Source organism: Penicillium daleae (genome assembly GCF_028827525.1).
Source record: "Penicillium daleae strain IBT 16125 chromosome Unknown utg000005l_segment0_segment0, whole genome shotgun sequence".
NCBI classification, from domain to species: domain Eukaryota; kingdom Fungi; phylum Ascomycota; class Eurotiomycetes; order Eurotiales; family Aspergillaceae; genus Penicillium; species Penicillium daleae.
This window is the reverse complement of record NW_026623153.1, coordinates 830,600-852,299: the sequence shown is the minus strand read 5'-3', so window position 1 is coordinate 852,299 and position 21,700 is coordinate 830,600. Positions and strand designations below refer to the sequence as shown.

Sequence of the window (21,700 nt, the reverse complement as noted above, 5' to 3'; positions counted from 1 at the left end):
ACTCTGACAAAGCCCTAGAATATCTGCATTAGAAGTGATTCAGATAGGATGGAGTATCATTGACGGGCCTTTATATATTTGAACCAGATGCTATTACCGAAGCTCTTGACATTAGCACTGGGGGTGAAGCTAATGATAGATGAGAGTAGAGACTCTCTGGCTACTCTCATTACAGGGGAGGGCGTGTTCTACGAGGCATACCTAATGGAGTATTTGGACGCTACTTTAAAGAATGTTCCCGAGACTCTCTGCTATTAAAGCCTGATATGATCGTGTCTACAGAAATGGTTCATGTCAAAACATAGCTGATGAAACTAGTGATCTCTAGCTAATAAGACTGCGAAAAACACGAGGAAGAGGCGTGGTCAAATGATACTATAGATGATTCTGAAACTATCTATAGAAGGCTAGAGCTAGGCGTTGATATAGGCAGAAAAACGCTCGTTTCTCGGTATCTTCTAAAGGCTAAACATGGAAGGCTGTATACGCCAATATCCCAGCAAAAAGTGCTTCGTTATCCTATCTTAACACATTTCCTAAACAAAAAAAAGTCCACAGGAAAGGAAAAATAAAGGCCATTCCAGTGCAGTAAGCCCGGAAGCTGTGTTAGTGGACGGAGTGGGTGAGGCTGTCCCCGTACCGGTCGACACATTGCTTGTCCCTGAGGTTGTAGATGACCCTGTGGAGGTGGCAGTGGCAGAGGACTCTGTAGAACGAGAGCAGCCTTCCGGCTTCTCATTGATTTGGACCGATTGGCTCTCGGTCGCCTATCTGTAAGTTGCGGCCCCGCAACTGGTTGGTGACTGCACGATCGTAACCATTTAGCCGTCACCAGAAATTTTCTATCCATACTTCCTTATATTTTCTAATCCTTTTTAAAAGAAGGGCCTGGGAGAGCTGGACAATTTATGTTGCTCTATCCTGTCAGCGGAATCTGTAGTAGAACTCTTCTGGATTCTATATTCGATACTGTAGGGTGTTCGAGTAACTCCGCGCGCCTAGAACATAAGGATCAACTTTTATACAATACTTTCGTTCCTACTCTATCGGTTAATACGTTTATTATAGAGTATCTAGAAGAATACAAATATTCAAGGAAAACCGACTAAATATTAACAACCAGCGGAACCGCGTCAGTAGCGTCTTGTTTCTCCCGAAAAACATTATCTCTCAGCTCACGATTAACCTCTCCGGGCCTCAGTATTATTAATCCGAGAATTCTAGTTATACGGAATTTCACTAGTAGGAATGAACCTTAGCCTTCCGACCAGGTCACAGAAAAGTCGCAATCGCTTTCACTCTCTTATAATTTACAGCCAGTTTTGCCTCCTCAACCCACTATCAGTCAGCAGAATAAAGGCTACAGTAGAGATAGGATAGGTGGGGTAACCACTATTGCAAGAGAGGAATGCACGATTCCCAATCCTTTCAACCATCAAGCTCATAAGACGGAAGATAGTAGGAATGATGACTCTAGGGATTCAAAGGAATATGGCCCAGACCCCACCTATGAAGACTCCGCTCAAGTTGCCAGCGGAAACGAAAGGTGTTTCTCGGGGTCTGTGGTATGAAATTCTACTGCACAGCAGGCTGGTAGCGTCTAATTATAGGATGTTGCTAATGACACTCCAAAAACGACTGTTGCACGCCTCGCTAAACCTAATCGGGAACCCCCTTGCCCCACCCTCAAAAGTAACACTCGACATCTGCATAAACACTACCAAGCCCTTATGTATGCATATTCCTATACATAAGCGCTTCTCGCGGTTGCCCACGACGTCAACCGCTACCTACTCACGTGACCGTTGCATGCAAATGATTTTATAATCTTTGTTTTCAAAACAAACTATATACTAAACCCCCTTCGTATACTAAACCCTCTACCCCTATCACTATGGCTCTCTTATTACTACCTACGCCTATCTAAATCTATCAAATATGCAGAGATTTCGAAATAGCTACGTTTTCTATTCAAGATGGCCCTTCTACCTCCTCTGAATAACTGGCTAATTCAGGTCGATTCTAGCTAGGAAGCTAGGGCTATCCTTAACGAATTCGCCGCCTAGTAGGGCTACGCTATTACTGTCAAGAATTCAAACGGCTACTTAGTATAGCTACACTACGATCGTAGCGGTTAGCCCCGGAGACGCCCTAAACGCCCTAATTAACCCTCTCGCGATAGGCCCTCTCGCCGTTGTGGCTGCCGATTCTCTGCCTATATAGCGAGGGTTAGAGGGGGATAGCTCTTTACCGTCAAGGAGGGCTCTTATAGTGGCTATATTGTATCCGAACTAGCTATATATCTAATATACCGTCGCCGCTAGCTAGCAGATCGCAAAGAGCAGGTACTTCAACTATTTATGCTTCGCTATACGAACCTAGAGATTATTAATATTTTACGTAATGAGGGAGCTTATAGTAAGCCTAGGGCTGATATTGAGGACCTATACAAAGCCTAGATTCGCCTTAACGCAAGAGATATCCGGAACCTCCGTCTCCGCGCCCGGAAGCAATTTCTTAAGGGCCGCTTACCTACTTCGGCTCTTCTAATGGGTCTACCGGACTGGGAGATCTATTGGAAGAAGGAGGATGGGGGTTCCTACCGGGTTTAGTATGTTTTTGTGTATCTTATTCGGGCCTTGATCTTCTAGCTAGATATCCTAGTTTGCTTTAGATTAATGCTATATACAAGACGAATTGCTACAAAATGCCTATAGTAGATATTGTTGGAAGATCGGCGAATAGCAAAACCTTCTATATTGTATACGCTTTCGTCTCTTATAAAAAAGAGACTGCCTACTAGTAGGTTTTGGAGACCCTGCGAGATCTCCTATATACGCGTTTAATACCTCTTCCTACTTAACAGATCCTAGTGTATCCGATGAAAAAGGATCCACATAGGACGTTAGGATGGCCAGTCAAGATAGAAGTTCTTCTAGCGAATAGGACCAAGATAAGACGGATGGTCCTTGGGTTCATAAGATCTTCTCTAGGTATGACGGTCAAACGAGATCAATAGGATAGACTGAAAAGTGCATTGAATCTGAACTGCTAAACTAGCGAGCGAACGGGTGTTTAAGTACACGGTTGGGACAGTTTAGGCAGCAGGAAATAGGCCAAATCAATGATCTAATCGATGATTCGATCATATATCGATGATCTGACCAATTGACAGATTAGGAAGGAGCTGGATGTTAGAATCCGTGGTCGATTGGTAGCTAATTAGCCATGGTAAAACTCTCTGTTGAAGAGGTATATGCAGAGGGGTCCTTCTGCGGGAAAAACGATGGTCCGGTCCGGGCCGTTGGCTGGCGGGCCGCTGGTCAACCAACCTCACATAGCCATACACACACATATATAGGCTGACACTACTACTATCTTTTCCGACGATATAGAGAGTTTACTAGCTGCTCTAGCTACTATCTTTCCTACTATAATCTCTCTATTATGTGTGTGGTATATTTAAAAGAATATTGAAAAGCGATTAAGGCTAATGATTGCGTAGTATCTACTAGTCTATCTTGAGGAGGAGGGTGATATCCGAGATAAAATAAACTCGCGCTGGAGTTCCGCGAAAAGCCTTTTCAATCAAGTCATCTTCGTACCTACGATAGCTGAGATAGAGGCTTCTTGGCAAAGCTTTAAGAAGGAATTCGAACACAAGGTCTTTATAGAAGTAGTTTAATATATCAACGACTAATGGATGAGAGATAGCATAAAGCAACGCTTCCTTCGCTGCTATACTAATTAAACCCTCTATTTCGGGGAGACTTCCTCTTCGAGTGTAGAGGGTGCCTATGCCTACCTTAAGCGATTTATTAGGTGGTTAACTAGCGATTTATTGACTGTTATACAGGCGATCCGAACCGCGGTGGCTACTCGTTATATTGCTATTAACTAATCGATTGAGGAAGATCGCTAGAAGCTGCTAGATTGCCTGATGAAGCTATTATTTTAGTCGGTGATTAGCTGGATAGCTCTGTATGCCCTACTCCGAGTAGCTAGGTAACTAGATGATTACCAAGAGGGTAAGCTAAAGGTAGTAGATTGCACCTACTACTATCGGCAGGCACTTGGATTACTATGTATCTATAAGATCTTGGTAGCGGAAGAAGGCCATCAACCTCTTGCAAGGGATCAATTCTACGCGTAGTGGTGGTTACGCACTTCGCTTGAAGATGATTACTAGTTACTTTATATAGAGAAGATGCTTCAAATTGAGGATCTAGCTATCGCGACTGTAGCTGGGCGCCCCCGTGGGCGAGCTAAATACGCTCGAAAGGACCCCGAGGTAGTAGCTGATGCCACTGCAGCTAGTACCAAGAAAGCCACTACCAAGAAAGCCACCACCAAGAAAGCTACCACTAAGAAAGCAACTACCAAGAAAGCAACCACCAAGAAAGCAACTACCAAGAAAGCAACCACTAAGAAAGCAACCACCAAGAAAGCAGCTACTAAGAAAGTAACCTAATATCGGATTTACGGGGTCGGCATAAATCCTTCGGCGTGCACAAGCAAGCAAATGTGCACGATCGATCAAATCAGTATACGATTCGGCAAAGAATCGGAAGCTAACTTATGATAGAAGAATGCTCTAACTTCATCACAATGATTAAACTTGATTCGACTAGCTATAGGAAAACAGGCAGTATTTATAAATTCATGAAATCGAGGCAATGCGTCAGAATAGAATCTCATAGAAATCAGGAGAAATATAGAGTGTTGAAGCTCTTTCGTCATGTATGCAATCTGTTAATATCAATCGTTGAAGATCGTCGTCACGTGTACGTTCCGTCGCATTCTGTCAAATTCGATAGCTCTCGTGGGCTTATGCACTTATACACCCACTCATGTTGACACCTAATTATCCTAGTCAACCAAGCGAGATCTCTCTGGATTTGAGATCGTGGCGAAGCGTATAGCCCGTGTAGGGCGTGTAGGGCGTGCAGGGCGTGGAGGGCGTGGAGAGATTTAGCCTATATGTAGTAGATTAGCTTCTGAATTAGGAAATCGTGTCTCTTTCAAAAACTCTGCAGATTTGAGCGATTTGGACAGCTGTAAGGCCTTCGTGATGAGAGGGTAGATATGATAGCTATGGTGTAAGGGGATGGCGAATGTAAGGGGTGGTTGGTATGCTGTTTGTTTTGATTATAAGATTATGTAATTTTGTTGATTGTCATGTAGGTCACGTGAGTAGGTAGCGGTTGACATCGTGGGCAACCGCGAGAAGCGCTTATGTATAGGAATATGCATACATAAGGGCTTGGTAGTGTTTATGCAGATGTCGAGTGTTACTTTTGAGGGTGGGGCAAGGGGGTTCCCGATTAGGTTTAGCGAGGCGTGCAACAGTCGTTTTTGGAGTGTCATTAGCAATATCCTAATTATATAGCGAAGTTTATTTTGGACTGTACTTGCCTCCTGAATGCCATGCAGCCTGTTAGCCGATGCAGTGCCGGCTGATCATTGACGATGAGCAGTCACTTTTTTGAAACAGTTCGCAGTTGGAAGCTAGGATTCTCTGAAGTTACACTCAGTTCATCACCCCATAGATCGCCCTTCAGTTGTCGAGGCCAATGTCCCCTTCAATTCTACAGATTGAACGTAATTTCTTTAAAGACGCAATATGAAACTATTGAACCCGATTGAAAGAATGCAACGTAGAGTATGTCGTCTTTATAGTACGAATAAAACCTAGTGTCATGGTATTCTCAGACCCCCCACACTCCCATACCCAACTGGGAGCTGTAAAATTCTCAAGGTTGTATGGTATATAGGGTCCTGAAAACACTAAATCAATCCCCCACTGCCGTCAGAGACGCTCTCCTCGACAGCTTTCCGGACGACACTTTCAGGGAAGGCTGGTCCCTGCCCGTCACATTGAGCGTGACCTTGCAAATAATTTCTAACAACGGCAATATCCACCAATCCTTTCTTGAAGAATTCATGCGACTGAATGAAATCCCATGCTGCATTGGGACTAAGCAGTTTCTCTCCCGTCTTTTCATCAACCGTGCGGCGATGATCATCAACTATGTGGCGATGAGGGAAACTTGAGGTCACATGATGAGACTCTAAAGAAATGTGGGTGCTCGCTAGCATATCTCTCATGGCCACAGCAGCAGCTAGCTCGGTAGGTGATTTATGAGTATTTTGATTTTGGCCAAATGGACTTGACATTGTGTGGAGGATTCCAATTTCGGTTGTAAGTGTCGCTAGCTCCAGTTTAAGAAGCTTGTTATCGGCTTGCAAGGTACTAGACTCTTCTTTGAGAAGAGAGACCCTCTGTTCTAGGTCGTGCACATGATGCACCTTTCGTTCGCGATATGCTTTTTGACTGCCAAACCAGCACGGATGTGCCGCATATATTAGCTGTGAAACAGGTACACACCCTACGGGCGAAATGCAATGTGTACAGGGGGATTTTCCTGTGCTCTATCACGCAGCATAATCTGGTTATTTACTCACGCTGCTCTACTCTGTGCCCTGCGCCTTCTTTGCGCTAACATCATGTCCTCTTTGTCCTCACTGGTACTCTTCTTGTTGCTTGCCCCGGTGAGAAGATCATTGCCAATACCTGGAGTCGACGAGTTTGGTAGAGTCCCATGCTCAATCTGGAAAACTGGGCTCTCTAGGAGCGAATCTGGCTGTGAAAGCGGTTTTGACAAAAGTGCGATCTGGTCTGTTGACGTATGTGAGAAATTGCGTTTCTGATTATATGGTTCCTAACAGCTAGTCAGCACTTCACTTGCAGCTGCACATTAAGAAGTGGACGTCAACACATAAGTTGCGGCTGAATAATGGAATCATACAAGCAGCGGAAATTCATGTTGGAGATTGTTAGAGAGTGAATCTCCGTGGTGCTTTGTCTTTTGCGAAGGGCCTCCAGATAGCTGTTGGGGACGCGGCCCAGAAGAGTATGGATAAGGCATCTTGTGCTCAAAAGCTTAGATTCGCTATAGGCCTTTTTTTCCTTGGTGCCTGCTAGTTTTGTTAGACAGAACTATATCGAAGCCTGCAAATTGATACTAGCAGAGGGGGAACAGGACCCGGCCAGATGAAGGCATAAAATTCTCGGGTACTCACTTGTAGATCTCTGTTCCACTTTCACAGGCACGTGTAGTATGGGAATATCGTACACTGCGATCTACTAGGAGCATTGACAATAAGCGTTGGATTGATAGATGGATTTGTGAATGGATGAGTGATCCTACGATTGAGACCACGATCTGAAACTAAGTGAAGCCGAAATGCAAAAGTAGGAATTCCTTCTAACCTCCCTAGGTTTCCAGAAGCGTGGCCGGATTACAAATCAAGATCTGCCAACCTCCCACATCATAGTTATGATATAATTTAACCTACCTTATTGGTAGCCATATTGTTTATTTTCGGTATTTGGAGTTATTACATGGTCAGATATTCTTTATTTTCCGGATATTATCGGTGTTCTTCTCGCGGTCGTGTCCGGTTATATTCACCGACGACAGCTGCCGCGCGTAGGTAATCTTCAGTACATCATTCCTATTTCCTTCTTATGGGTTAGACCAGCTGCTAATATTTTGAATATATTTCGGTGTTCTACGATATTTCTGCCTCCATCTCCTCTCAGTTTCTTCCACTTAGTTGCTTAGCTCTTTGCGTTTATGAACTAAACTCATTATTCCGGCACTATAAGAGCCATAAAAAGGCGAATGAGTCCTTCTATGGGCATTTAATGGTATAGAACTAGTCCATGAGCATACATGTATGAGCAGGATTTATTGAAAGTAGAGAGAGCTGTATTGGCTGGATCACATGTAGGCGAAGACAACGGGTTCCCTAATTTGGTGCAACTGCAAAAGGGCCCAAGATATCCCAATCAATTCTCAACGACTCCACCATCGTAGTCGCATGGCTAAACCCGTACACGTCCTGCCCGGAAAGCCTTCCTAACCACTTTTTGCTTGTCATATTATAACATAAATCACTCACTGAGTCTGTGTATACTCTAAACATGGCCCAGAAATTTCCCGGATTATTCGCAAAGACCTTTGCCGCAAGATTCTGTTCGCCTACTACAGTATTATTTGTCGCGCTCGCATTTATAGCCGCCACACAATTATTGTAGACGTCGTGGATATAATCCCGCTGGAGCTGAACATCCTGCCGCGTCCCTGGATGGCCCAGATGCCCACCGAGATAGTGGTCGAAATCGTATTCAAGCAAGTAGTCGTGTGCCTCAAACCAACCTGGAATGAAGGACGATTCGGCAAAGTCGTTGAATGGTACCCATCCAGGGAAGACGGTGTCGACAAGCATAAGTACCCTCTGAGCTGAAGCATAGATAAAAATATTCCCTGGAGTGTGACTTGGCCCCTTCCAGGAAAGCTGCAGCGTCTGATTTCCCAGTCGAACTGTATAGTCATCCCAAAATGTGATCTGCGGGACTGGGCGGTTGGGGTCCTTCCTGTACGAGAGCACATACGCAGTATTTTCGTGGGCGACGGTTATCACATCTGGATGGGACATAAAGAGAAATGCTCCGCCAGTGTGATCGGCATGCTCATGTGAGTAGATAAAGTACTTTACAGGAAGGTCCGTGATGTTGCCTATAGCCCACTGGAGCTTGTGGCCAATCGTGGGAGGGCTGTCAACCAGGATAACACCCTCCGTCGAGACGAGGATGAGAGACTGGTAGATACCCTCAGTGACCATATAAGCACCTCCTCCAAAAGGCACGATCGCATACCCGTCAGCATTAAGAGGGACTCCAGCGGCCCCGTCGCTTAGGGGAGCGAAATTCGTACTCAGTCCTAACTCTTCAATGCAGTAAGAGGCAGTAAGGAGAGCACAATAACCGAGGAGCAACAAGGCGGTGAGAATGGAAAATATCATACTGAATCTTAATCAGGCGACTCAGAGATGAATACAATTGAAATAGTGGTTGGCTATGAGGTAGAAGTGGAAAGATGCGCAAGTTGTACATGAACCATGTTGAGTACCTCTTTCCATTTATGTTAAGGCGACATAAATCTCAGTATCTTAAGTAAACAACTCAATATTACGAAACATCACATCAGCATCATCTCTATGCATTGTTGGTGTAACATAAGCAGACATCTTTGTTAACTAAGAACGGAGTCGTCGGACACCGAAGTCGGACATGGACGAGCCGAGTACCGATCACCTAACGCGATAGAATTTTTACTATTTGCTCAGCAAATCCCTTTTCCGGTACGAAAATGTTGAATCCATCCAGCAGGAACAGTTCCATCTCATAGAGATGTAAATCCAGCTTCGCAAGCAGACGATCGCACAAGGCTTCCGGCGTGAAAGTTGAGATGTTTCTCGGCCGTCCAGCTTTGATGGAAGGAGCTCTCATATTACCAAATGTCACAGATTAGACCTAATCCTAATGACTGCGCACTTGCTGCAGCTGGCAGCTTCAACCATCTGGGAAGCGGTTAGTTAACCGTTGCTTATCAAGGATAAGTTCAACCCTAGAGTTTAGTGTGGTCAAGTTGTCAACGAAGACACGGAAATAGGAATGTTCGACATATGGCAACCAGATAACAGCCACCTAGCTAATACAGGTAATAAAAAGGGCTCAACTTAAGCCAATAATTCGGTATTGTCCTTAAGTGAACGCACTGAGAGGAGGGTTTATCCTGTCATGAAGGGAATGCCCTCATTGTCAGAAAGCTCTATCTATGAGGCTCTTATTCGCAGAATACTCACGCCCTGAAACGTGGAGTAAGTGAAAAGTTTCTTACGATACGTGCGACCTCCCCCTAAAACTGTGCTGTGGTCCCGGTCACCACTGCCAACTTCGGAGGTCACGAGCCTGGTTAGTCAACTTGCGTGCCATTACGTTCTGATTACCTTTCCACTCTCTCTTCAGGGGTGCTGTTCACAATTTACCATCTTCGCCTTAGTACTTACTATCTTCTCAGTTACCATTTCTTTATGTTAATTTGATTCCGGTCCGCCTATTATCTTACAGCCAGAAACCTTACGACTACCTAGTCTTATATAATTCTGTGGTTGCTGTGTTGGAGATAGATATGTTTCAAATATTAGGATCGTCCTACAGTACAGGATTACGGGACCGCGCGATACCGTCTTTCCGCGACACAGTTTCTTTGTTACATCAAACTGACTTTTGTCTCTTCCCTGTAACGAACTAGGGAAGAAGCTGTCTGACTCACATCCTTTACTTATGTGTTGTACAAGATGCGGCGATTGCGGGACCTTGATATATGTACCGTTAATTGCAAGCTACAATTAACATAAACCTCTCACTTCTCGTGTTCTCACCCCTTATAATGTATTAAGTGCTTCAAAGGAATCTAACCTTATCCTTTTCCTCATAAAAATTCCGTATCTCACAAATCAAGAGATAGATAGTCCTAGGCGAGACTAAGCGGCTCAAATAACCCGAGATATCATTCTATTTCTGGATTGGTAATTGTTCTATGTAAATTAGTTACCACAGAATACACGCATTGCGGTACACTTCATCTGGACTTTAAATGACAGATAGACCCATTCAAGGCAAGGAAGAAGTTGACAATACAGCCCCCACTAACTTCCAGGATATTTTTCATTATTTATTCCTATTCATTGGCCCAGTACCGATTAAGATATTGTCTTGCCTTAACTGGCTTGAGGTCGGGAAATTTCGCGTTTAATGTACCCTCAAAATCAAGGGCGCCGTCAACAATCAGCTTCATAAACTGATAGAAAAACAACTGCATTGGGTCCGGATTCTCAGCAAGCACACGTGTGATCTCAGTCTCGGAGCAATAAGTTCTTTCGAACGCATGGCCAGTGACTTCTTCCGCAAGCTCGACGACCTCGTTATAGCTCAACTTATCTCCAACAATCGTACTATCTGGTGCCCAGTATTGCAAGTCCAGACTGGCAGCAACAAATCTGCCAACATCCATCATATTTGTAAAAACAACTTTATGCGACCCATCACCAGGGATGATAGCGGTCCGTTTTTTGAGGTCAATCAAGAAAGGAGGGCCACTGTACCCTGCCAAAGCCTCGGCCTCATTCCGTGGTGCGCCCATGCCCCACAGGTTCATCCAAATTCCATTCACAAAACGAGTATACTCTAAGCCAGAGTTCCGAACTGCATGCCAAATCGTACTCTTGGATGCATAGGCGCTGACATAGTCGTAGTGATCAGTCGCCCAATCAGAAGGGACGAAGCGCTTCACATTGGCATCCTTTGCGGCTTCCAGTAAGGCGAGTTGGGAGGTACCAAAGTCTCGACCGAAAGACCAAATGCAGCTAATAACAGTATGGATCCCTTTAAGAGCCTCCACAAGCTGGTGACGGGAGCTATAGTCAACAACACGAACGGAAATCCCTTGTTGCTCAAGCTCAGGTCTTTCGGAGCGAGAGAGCACCAACACTTGATGCTTCCCTGTCGCTATAATTTCGCAGAGGACATTGGACCCAATACCTGTGGTTCCTCCAGCAATTGCGACAGTAACCATGATGGAGATAAATAGAAGATAGAGTGTTGCACACTTACTCGTCGTCAATTGAAGGACGTGTATGCAAATTAGTGAAACAACAAAGAACAAGCGCGATTATATATAGCCTATGGTCCGTACATCTTGCAAGAGATTTTTTTATCTCGACATACGCTAACAAATAATACAAATCTGCTTGGAAATCAATGTAGAAATTATCCATTCATTTGTGATATCTAACGCGACATTTGTAACCCATATCGCTCTGCTTGAAATTGATCGTTGGGTAGGCTTGACTGTCCTCCATTTTTGTTTGGAATAGCTTAATTTGCGTAGAGATGTCGGACCTGCTCGGCCGTGCCAAGAATAGTCCAAGAAAGATATAACTCACGACGCGGCCGCCATCGGCCGCCCGACAGAGTTTAAGCCTGATAGTTATACGTGCCTCAATGCGTATCATCACCAAAAAGAGGATAGTTAAGCCGCGAGCAGTTTGATTTGTAAGCCAATAACGAATCGAGAATACAATATGGCCCATTCAATGCCCCACATGCGGCCGCTTTCGGCTGCCTGCTGACCCTTCTTTCAATCGAGTACGGTAGAGACAGATGTGGAATTTCTAGAGATTAGAACACTGTCTTAATCTCGTAAGAGCCTGTGCTTTAAATTTGTATTCAGAATCGTAAATTTGGGATGCATGGTTGGAATCTTTGACGTAGATCGGTGCACAGGCGGATTAGTAATCACGCAACTTCTAATTAACTAATTCACTAATGACCCACCTATGACTTGCTCGTCATCATTACCATATACGAAACTCGTGGCAATTCGTCTGCTGTTTCCTGAAAACTCGGCAGATACATACATTGCGTCGTCAAGTTATGGATTTTAATCACCAGGTTCCTGAGAATACGGGAGGTACTCCTTTGCGGCGGGCGAACAATGTCTGCGTGTCGTGCCGCAGGAGGAAAAAGAAATGTGACAAAATGCTCCCTGGTTGCTTACAATGCAGAAAGTAAGTCATAGAGTATCCTTGAGGCATGGTATTGCCTTTTACACAATGCATGAAGAAAGTACGGCTCCCACATCTGACTATATGGTGTAGATACCATGTCAAATGTGTATATGACGATTCTAAGCTGTCTTTGGTGGATGAATTTCGTCAGATAAGGAAAAGACTGAAAATATTCGAAAGCCTGTTGGATTCTGAGCTTTCCAAGTCAGCTCAACCGGCTTTGGCGTTTTCCAACTTGGGGCTAGTTGATCACTCAAGCCCATCGGTGGCTCATATGAACCTTGCCGCTCGGCTCGAGGCAATAAATGACCTCTCCGGTGCTGGTGAGGAAATATTGAGAATCCTCCAGACAAAGCCAGGCGAGGTCTACAGAGCATGCCAATTATATTTTCAGAATGTTCACAAATGGGTCCCTATAATATCGCAGAAGCTGTTTTATAAGAGACTGACGGCGTTTAGTCAGACAAAATATTCTGAGTTCGCTTTGTTGTTACTCTGCGTCTTTCTATTAACCCACTATCCGGCAAACGGAGGAATTCACGAGCCACTCTACAAAGCCATCTACACCATTTACTGGCGCTCAAGCGCAACCCTTAACGCATCGATAGAGTTGATACAGGCGGGGCTGCTCATGGCATGTTACGAGTATGGCTCTGGAATGACAGCCGAGTGTCATAAAACAATCGGACTTTGCACGCGAATGGGATTTTGGTTGGATTTACATACAGAAGAAAGACCGTTGGTGATCTCAGATGACAACGATGTTTGGGCTGAAAAAGCCGAGAGATGCAACCTCTGGTGGGGTTTGGTCATCCGTGACAGGTGAATGATTCTTCAGTGTACTATGGGTTATCCCCTAACATGGAGTAGATGTCTCTGTATTCAAAGCGACACACGTCAAAAACCGTTTGCGATTAGCGGGGACTTTGTACCGCCATTCCTCCCATTGGAAGCGGATAAACTTGACCTTTCCTTCGGTGCCGCTGCCGCCCACGAGCCCGTCGGTATTTTTGGCCGACAAGCTCAAGCATGCCGTTTACTAGATAGGGTGGTCTCTGTTCATGCTCGCCGGGCTGTGGTGCCATTATATTCCCTTGATAGTAAAAAGGCTGAGCTTGATGATGCTATTCGACGCCTGATGGGCATCCTCATTGACCAAAATGGTGGTACTGTTTGTGACTATTGTGAGGCATCCGCAATAGTGCTCGCGTGAGTGTTTCGTCTCTACTGGTATCGATAGGTCATTGGCCGAACTAAGGTGAATAATAGATCTCTTTTCCTGCTCCATAATTTCAGTGTTACTTTACCGCCAAGCCCGGTGATATTTTCCAACGACGGAAACGGCTATGCAGCTTCCAGCCCGACCTCACTGCTGGCAACAAAAAGTGCTACACGAATGGTGGTTGATGTGGCGCGCAGCTTCAATCACTGTTTCCCAAAGATCAATCAGATGTCTCTCCCGCCAACGTACCCCCACGTTCTTTACCTTGCTACGGCAGAACTACTAACGTTTCACACTGAAATTGACCAGATACAATGGCGGGAGGATTTAGAAATACTCAGAGAGGCAATTTGGAATTACAGTCGGAGGTGGCAGGCGGCCGGTAGGTTTCCGAGCGTGGACTTAATGTGAACATTACAAGTATAAGCTAATTGGATGCCAACCTCTCCGTTTACTCAGCGTACCATCTACTCGCTACCGACAAGGCTCTCATATGTCTTCCGCCCCGGGAACTGTCTACTTTTAGCTCATTCCAACCACTTCAGAACGATCCTATTTTGAGTACTATATTAGAGTGATAACGTTGGCTGAATAATATCTGGGCACACTCTCGGCCGTTCTGTTAAAAATGGACATGCTCTAGGTTCAGTAGTAAAGTTACATAGGCAGGTTTGCCCTGGCTGATACTGCGATTGCAATATGCGCTCTGGTATGTCTCTACGGCAGGTCCCCAGGCGGCTGAGCGGCCGTAGCCAGCAGCCAGGAGTGCAGGCGCTCTGACGAAGCCCTGGTCAAAGTCAAGTTTCCGTTCATTGTGCGAGATAGCGCAGCTATACATAGACTTCAATTATGGCCAAGAGATAAAAACATTTGACCTTCACGGATAGGGTTACGGAGTTCGATACGTTAAATTGAAGGCAGCCACAATGTTGACGTAACTCGCTTGCCTACGGCTTCTCCTTCCACAGTTGCTGAACGAATAAAACGTCCGGCTACCATAAATTAAAAGCAGATTAAAAAAGCAAAGTACGCCTAACTAGTAAAAATGGACTGGGAATCACGCAGCACTTTTCGCCAATGTCTACACCGGCATGATCTGTGCGATTCAGTACTCATACTTCAAGATCTTCCTTTGGTATATACTTATGTATCCACGCCCACGAAATTTTGCGAAATCCCACGTGACCCCCCCCCCCCCCCCCCCCCCCCGATATGCGATGTATCTGACCGCGCACTATATATACCATTTCAACTTGGATGGGCTTAGGATCACTTCCCTGGCCGTCGTGATTGGTAACTGGATTGCGGTAGGCATCCATTAGTGGCCTCCGTGTCGATCCGCTAGGGTGGATCTTAACAAGGTAACCCCTAAATGTCTTCTTTCTCTGCAATTTTGCATCGAATCTTTAGTAACCCCCATACATGTCATATTTTGCGCTCTTTCCTGTGAAATTTCCAGGATGACTGCTTCAAATGGTCGAATTTGATACCTGCAGGCTGGTCAATCCCCCATTCAGTGCATTTAGATTGTCAGCATCGTCAGCATTGAAATTGTTTCAGCGTGAGTACTCTTTAAACTATAATACAGCTTCGTGTACCTTCCTATTATCCAAGATTTGCAGGATTATTTTCGCGACGAAAGACTTTTTCCAGTCCGTGATGGCAGTCAGTTCGATGCTGGTCTCTCCACCACTCCACGCTCGGTTGGGCAATATCTCCGGTATATCTATGTCTATTAACCGGTTTGACTTACATTTGCATCTGTAGTATTGTTGCTCTATATTTACTTAGGGGAAAGTTAAAGGGGCGAACTCGAATTCTTTTCCTGGTCTGTGTTAATACAACATCGGAGATTCTGAACCATGCATATGGCTCCACGTCAGCCCTGATAACTATTGAACCAGGGAGCTCACAGGTTAGTCTGAAGAAGCAGACGGGTGAATCGAGATCAGCAAAAGACACGCTAAACGACCACACACCACCGATCTAGGAGGGTAACCCCGAACAGGAAACAGAGGCGTTTCAGCGAAAGCAGTGTCGAATGTGTTATTCAGATTTCCTGAGCGAATCTACTATTATCTGTGGTGACCGCACCCGGGTGATATCTCCGCCCATCTACGTCACACCGACCAATCAGAGATCCGCAAAGATCTCTTGCATACAGGTCCTCCATTGCTGGTTCCCCGCTACAGTATATACGGACTCGGTGATAGACAATAATTTTGCAAGCGGCACTTTCGGTTATTGCAACTCGACTTCATTAATATCCTCACTTTCGTGGGTCGGTGATCCCCGGCTGCGATAATTCCTGACACAATACTCCGTACTCCGTACGTCATTCCGACATTTGTAATCAACCAGATTGCAGTCCGTCCACGTATTGCTCCAACAAAGAGCATGATTTGTACATTGACGGACCCTCTTATACGCCGTTATCATCAGTTAGTTTTACCAAAGAGCTTCATTATATTCAATGGCTCCTAAATGTCAGCGACTTGCTTTAATAATTTTTCAATATTTATGTTCCCAGATCCGAGAGTAACCGACGACCACATAGTCAGTTTGGGTTTTGGGGAGATGGGGGCGGGTTTCGGGGGGCACCCAGCTCACGCGTACCCAAAAAAAGTTCACACGGACCCAAAAAATTCTGACTAATTTTGGGTACCCATGAGGTACCCGACCTCGCACGTACCCAAACCTCTAGATTATATAATATTTTTTAATGCAGAAAATTTTTTAAACACCTTATTTTACCCCTTTTCAAGATTGTTACCAAGTATCGAATTCCACAAGATGTCGGCGTCTTTACTCTCGCCATCGCTATTCGAGGATTCCGATTCTGACATATTTATCTCTACGCAATCTACTACTAGTACTGCATTAGAGATTAATCAAATTCTTTATAATCTTCCATCTGTGAGTGATCGTTTTATAAATAAGAGCATACATAAATCTTATATTTTATATCAGCGACAACGATCGGCCTCTGAAACTTCAGTGTACCAAGATTGCACTAATACATATGAGTTATCTGATGTCGATTCTTGTGAGGATAATGAGGAAAATACTAGCTCTCTATGTTCTACACCTTTTACGGAACGAAACCAAACAGGTATAGAAACAGACGGGACCCAAGTAAGCATTAGCTCTAGAGATGCTGTGATCGCCTACGAAGTTCAGGAGCACCTTATCCTCCCAGAGTATCCTGATACAGACAAGAATGGTATTTTACATATCATTCATGCCTCCAAAAATCCACTTGAAAATGTGGAAGACACCGTTACTGCTGTCAACCAAGCTACTTCACAGCTTATGTCGTCGGTATGTTCGATATAATCCTAGCATATGTCTAGCATATGCTTAGCATATATGATAACTAATTATCCTAGGTTCAATTCTCGATTAAACAACTCAAATCGGCCAAGAAAATCTTCACGAAACTCCTCCAGAAAGACTCTAAAGACAAAGAATCAAGATCATGGCATCGATCCTTTCAATGTACAGGGATTCAACATTGCCACCAAGCTCATCCTGATCTTATTACCCCGTCTGAAAGCTATAACCGTGTTAAACCAACACTTTTCCGCGAACTTCAGGCTCTTGCTGCAAAGCCTGTGTATCACACTATTGCGCAGGAAATCCAGGAGCGAACTAGAGAGTAAGATATATCCCTCCCTAGCTTTAACCTCTATTAAGCTTACGCTTAAGATAGATTTTACTTCGGATTTCTCAAGACGTGGGATATAGAAGGGCCATGTATTTATGCACCTAGTGAGCGGACATGCAGAGGTCAAAAGCCAACAGTGTGGCTTCGAGATGGAGTAAGTGCATATTATTATCATGTACTAAATATTTGTTAACTATAAGTAGTTCACCTTTATTGGGTGTCCGAACGCGCAGGTCGGATCCCAGCGTTGGCACTACTGTCAGCACGTTCCACGAAGTGCTGCAAGGATAGACACCGCGTTTCTAAAGCTTCTTTGCGATAAGGATGGCTTACGAGATACTGGATATGGAACCAAGAACTGTTACTTCGTGGAGCATCGTTCAGCTAGACGTCGCCACTGTGGTATGTTTTACACTAGATATGCTCTGGATATGCTGAACATATGCTAACCCTGTCCTAGACTCAATTCATGCAGATGGTGTTGGTCAGCTGATATATAGTGTTTGCTCTGTGAAGATTGACCTTTATATCCCCTGCGTATGGGATCGTTTTCCTTTTTCCTTCTCGTTTGTCGAGGATCTCATTCACATGCGCCGCCACCGCCTACAAAGCTACCACATGATATTGGTCAAGAAATCATTGACGCAATCAACACGCAGGATATCCTAGGATTAACTGCACGTAAATTGATGGTCTCACCTACTTTTGCGAAGATTATACGTCAACATGGTGATTCTGCGCTTCGATATATCCACAAGAGCTTACACATTGAGGATAGAGTAACTGCTTTGATTCATAAGCAGAGACTACTATATTATCCAGAAGGGACGAATCTTGCTGGGGTATGGCGTGAATACCAGTTTGATCTAACTAAACACGTGGATGATCAATGGATTCGTGAAGTCTATTTCTTTGACGAGAATCGGGAGCATTATCTGATCATATGCTGCACATACGAACAAGCTAAGCTTTTTCAGAGTGTACGACATCTGGAAATGGATCTTGCTTTCAAGATGGTTCAGGGAGCAACCAAGCTTTTCACAATTTCAGGGTGGAATGAACAGGTAAAGAGTAAGATTTTCTGGTGTTCTATATATGCTAAACATATGCTAACCATATGCTGACTCTCAGGGTTAAATACCTATGTCTATGCTTTCATGAATCTCGAAACTCGAGTAGCTTATCGGGTTCTTTTTGAGAAAATCTTCAAGATTCTTGGGGATGTTGGACGAAAACCAATTAGATGGGCGTATCAGCTTGGAAGGGATGATTCTTGTGAGGGAATTCGGACGGTTACTGTTGACATGTGTAAGAAGCAAGCACCTGGTACGCTTCCCATATGCTTAACATATGCCTGAATTATACTCACTTTCTATTTTCATTTAGGGCTTGGAGATTATCTTGCTGGCCTAGATCCTCGTTGGACATGGTCAGAACATCTGCAAAATATATTGATCCTATGCCAAACGCACGTTAAGCGAGCCTTTCGGAAAAGGTTTCCTGGTCACGAAGCTACTACGTCTATTGATATGATCTGGAATGCAAATTCAAAGGCAGAGGTTATTCGAATTATGGATGAAGTTGCAGAAAAGTGGCCAGAGACCGAAAAATGGTTTCAGAATAAGAAGGTTGATTGGATTCTTGCTGGAATAACCCCAGAGGCATCTAAGATTCCTATTGAATGGTGGACGAATGCATCACATCATACTGGAATTAGTGAAAGTAGTCACTTTCACGATAACGAGGCAGTAGGCCGAAAGCAAGCTTTGTTAACAGCAATTCTCCGGTATATTACCCGATTTATCATGTATAGAGCATATTACTAATCTCTTTATTACAGATGCAAAAAACATGTACAAGAGATGATCCAAAAGAATAAACTTGCAGAAGAGCTAGGTCTCTTCCCAACTTGGCGATCTCAAAACCCTGTGTATCGTATTGCCAAACAAGTTCGCAAGAAGGGTTTGTTCCATATGTTCAACATATGTTACACATATACTAACCTTATATCAGACAAGCGCTACAAAAAATCTGCCAACCGTCGTATCAATAAACCATACCAGCCCTGGAACGTGATCAATCCTTACGATGACCTTAACCCGACGATGCAACCACCTGGGCTTCCAGATATTTCGGACATAGTTTCGATATCTACTTCAGAGATAACTGACATAAGCTCAGTATATGGTCAATCTATATCTGCACCGCTATCTACCCCTCAGGGTAGTTCAGTTCTTGACGGATCGTCTAGAATAGCGCCGCATGATAGTATTTCTCAGCAGTTAGGCTATACTCAGGGATTCGATGATGAAGAGGCACGGCTACAGCAAGAAGTTGCGGAACTTGAGAGAAAGCAAAGGATCTTAGCCCTTCGAAGGAAGAAGGAGGAATTATTACGGAGTATAGAGTCAGGCGAATCTTTGGTATAAGTTAAGAATATCTTGAATTTACTTTGAGCATAAGTTTAACATATGTTCCGTATAGACAAATAACAGAAAATTCATACAAAGAGACCTACGCCTAACTAAAGGGACTCAAAAGCATCAGAGGATGAGTCCTCTACCTCTACCTCTACCTCTACCTCCTCCTCCTCCTCCTCCTCCTCCTCCTCCTCCTCCTCCTCCTCCTCCTCCTCCTCCTCCTCCTCTACCTCCTCCTCCTCTACCTCCTCCTCCTCTACCTCCTCCTCCTCTACCTCCTCCTCCTCTACCTCCTCCTCCTCCTCCGAGTCTTGCATATGGGGAGCAGGTGGGCCACCTCCTCCATCACTATTGTCTCCATTACCGGCAGTGGGGCCAAAACCCGCGAAGGGAATAGGATTCCCAGGGACGCCAGGTCCACGCTACATACTATTAGCATATGCTTAACATATCATTTCTTAAAAAAGGGGGACTTACCCGGCGGCTGCGATGACCAGAACTCGGGGTTGCTGGGGCCTGCCAGCGGTGGAAACGAGTGCCGTATTGTGCGGCAAACTGTGCATCGGTAGCTCTATACGGATTGTTAGCATACGCTAAACATATGAGAGTCATATGTAACAAGTATATCAATCTTGTGCAAAACGTAGAGTACCCAGAGTACTTACGCAATTCGCTCCAGAGCGGAGGCCCAGTGTCCAATCCATCCATTGTCAGGGCCGCGTCCAGGCTCATGGAGGTAGCTAGCATCCCGCCAGCCACCCTGCAGGACCCAACGCTTGATGGCGTTTTGGCCCGCAATAATCTCCAGCTGGGTCTTTGCTCGCCGGCTGGGGTTGACGACTATATCGTAGTCATATTGTTAGCATATGTTCAACATATCCAACGAATAGACACTTGCCAGCTCCGGAATGTTCATTGCGGATGTGTCGACGCAGAGCAGGTCCCTCTGAGAAGACTAGACCGCACATTTGGGACGGAGGGTTGACGACAATATCACAGCTGTTCCTCTCAGTGTCAGCATACGATAACCATGCCCTCAGTATATTCAGACACCACGTACACTCCTATGTTCTCTTTGTTGAGAACCTCGGCCGGATTTGGAGGCGGGGTCGCCGCGATATCAGCTGCCTTGATGTCGTAGTGGCGTGCGCCTGCAGCTAGAGCTGCCGTATACGCAGCTGGCTTCCAGCCACGATTGTTGTCTGGAATGGGCCCTACATATGGTCAACATATCAACAGCATATGCATCTGGGAAACATACCATGTGCATATCCCAGGAGAGGGTCGGGGTTGGTCGCGTTTAAGACTGTGGTGTTGTCAAATTCAGCCCGGGTTGGACCCAGGCCAGGGAAGAGTCCAAGATTCGACATGTTGATGAGCTGGAAGTGTTCAGCATATGCAAAACATATGGAGAAACGCGTCAGGGAGTAGAGTAAACAGGTGTTCTGACCTTTGGTAAACAAAGTGGGTGGTGAGGGAAGAAGAAGAAGAAAATGGTGTTGTGTTTGTGTTGAAGATATATCTCTCATTTCTTTGTTGACACTTTTGATTCATGACCCCAAACAAACTATATTTTTCTTTCAACACGTGTAATTTACTAGAAGAAAGACTACCTCTTTTATATTATTATGAATAAAAAATAGATAGAGTCTTTAAGAGTATAGTATAATCTTCTATATAGAGTTGTAAAGAGATGTATAGAGTGATAGTATATTTTAGTGAGGTAGGGGTTCAACTAAAGTTGAACCCCTACATAATTATTAATCATATGCATAAAAGTAAGTATAAGAGCTCATCAGGACCCAAAATAGTTTGGGTACGTGTGAGGTCGGGTACCTCATGGGTACCCAAAATTAGTCAGAAATTTTTTGGGTCCGTGTGAACTTTTTTTGGGTACGTGTGAGCTGGAAC

General features: G+C 44.6%; 4 protein-coding genes across 4 annotated transcripts; 1 reads left to right on the top strand and 3 right to left on the bottom strand.

Moving 5' to 3' along the window:
• Positions 1-4,207: 4,207 nt before the first annotated feature.
• On the top strand, positions 4,208-4,471 carry N7458_004602 (uncharacterized protein; the record flags this gene model as incomplete). The annotated part of the gene is made up of 1 exon (XM_056907984.1): positions 4,208-4,471. One exon carries the CDS (start codon positions 4,208-4,210, stop codon positions 4,469-4,471), a length of 264 nt encoding a protein of 87 aa, XP_056766602.1.
• Positions 4,472-5,787: 1,316 nt separating this feature from the next.
• N7458_004601 (uncharacterized protein) lies at positions 5,788-6,177 on the bottom strand (the record flags this gene model as incomplete). Its single annotated transcript, XM_056907983.1, has 1 exon — positions 5,788-6,177. One exon carries the CDS (start codon positions 6,175-6,177, stop codon positions 5,788-5,790), a length of 390 nt encoding a protein of 129 aa, XP_056766601.1.
• Positions 6,178-7,815: 1,638 nt separating this feature from the next.
• N7458_004600 (MBL fold metallo-hydrolase) lies at positions 7,816-8,871 on the bottom strand (the record flags this gene model as incomplete). Its single annotated transcript, XM_056907982.1, has 1 exon — positions 7,816-8,871. The coding sequence occupies one exon, from the start codon at positions 8,869-8,871 to the stop codon at positions 7,816-7,818; it is 1,056 nt and encodes a 351-aa protein (XP_056766600.1).
• Positions 8,872-10,592: 1,721 nt separating this feature from the next.
• Positions 10,593-11,486, bottom strand: N7458_004599 (aromatic alcohol reductase; the record flags this gene model as incomplete). The annotated part of the gene is made up of 1 exon (XM_056907981.1): positions 10,593-11,486. One exon carries the CDS (start codon positions 11,484-11,486, stop codon positions 10,593-10,595), a length of 894 nt encoding a protein of 297 aa, XP_056766599.1.
• Between the last annotated feature and the right edge of the window lie 10,214 nt (positions 11,487-21,700).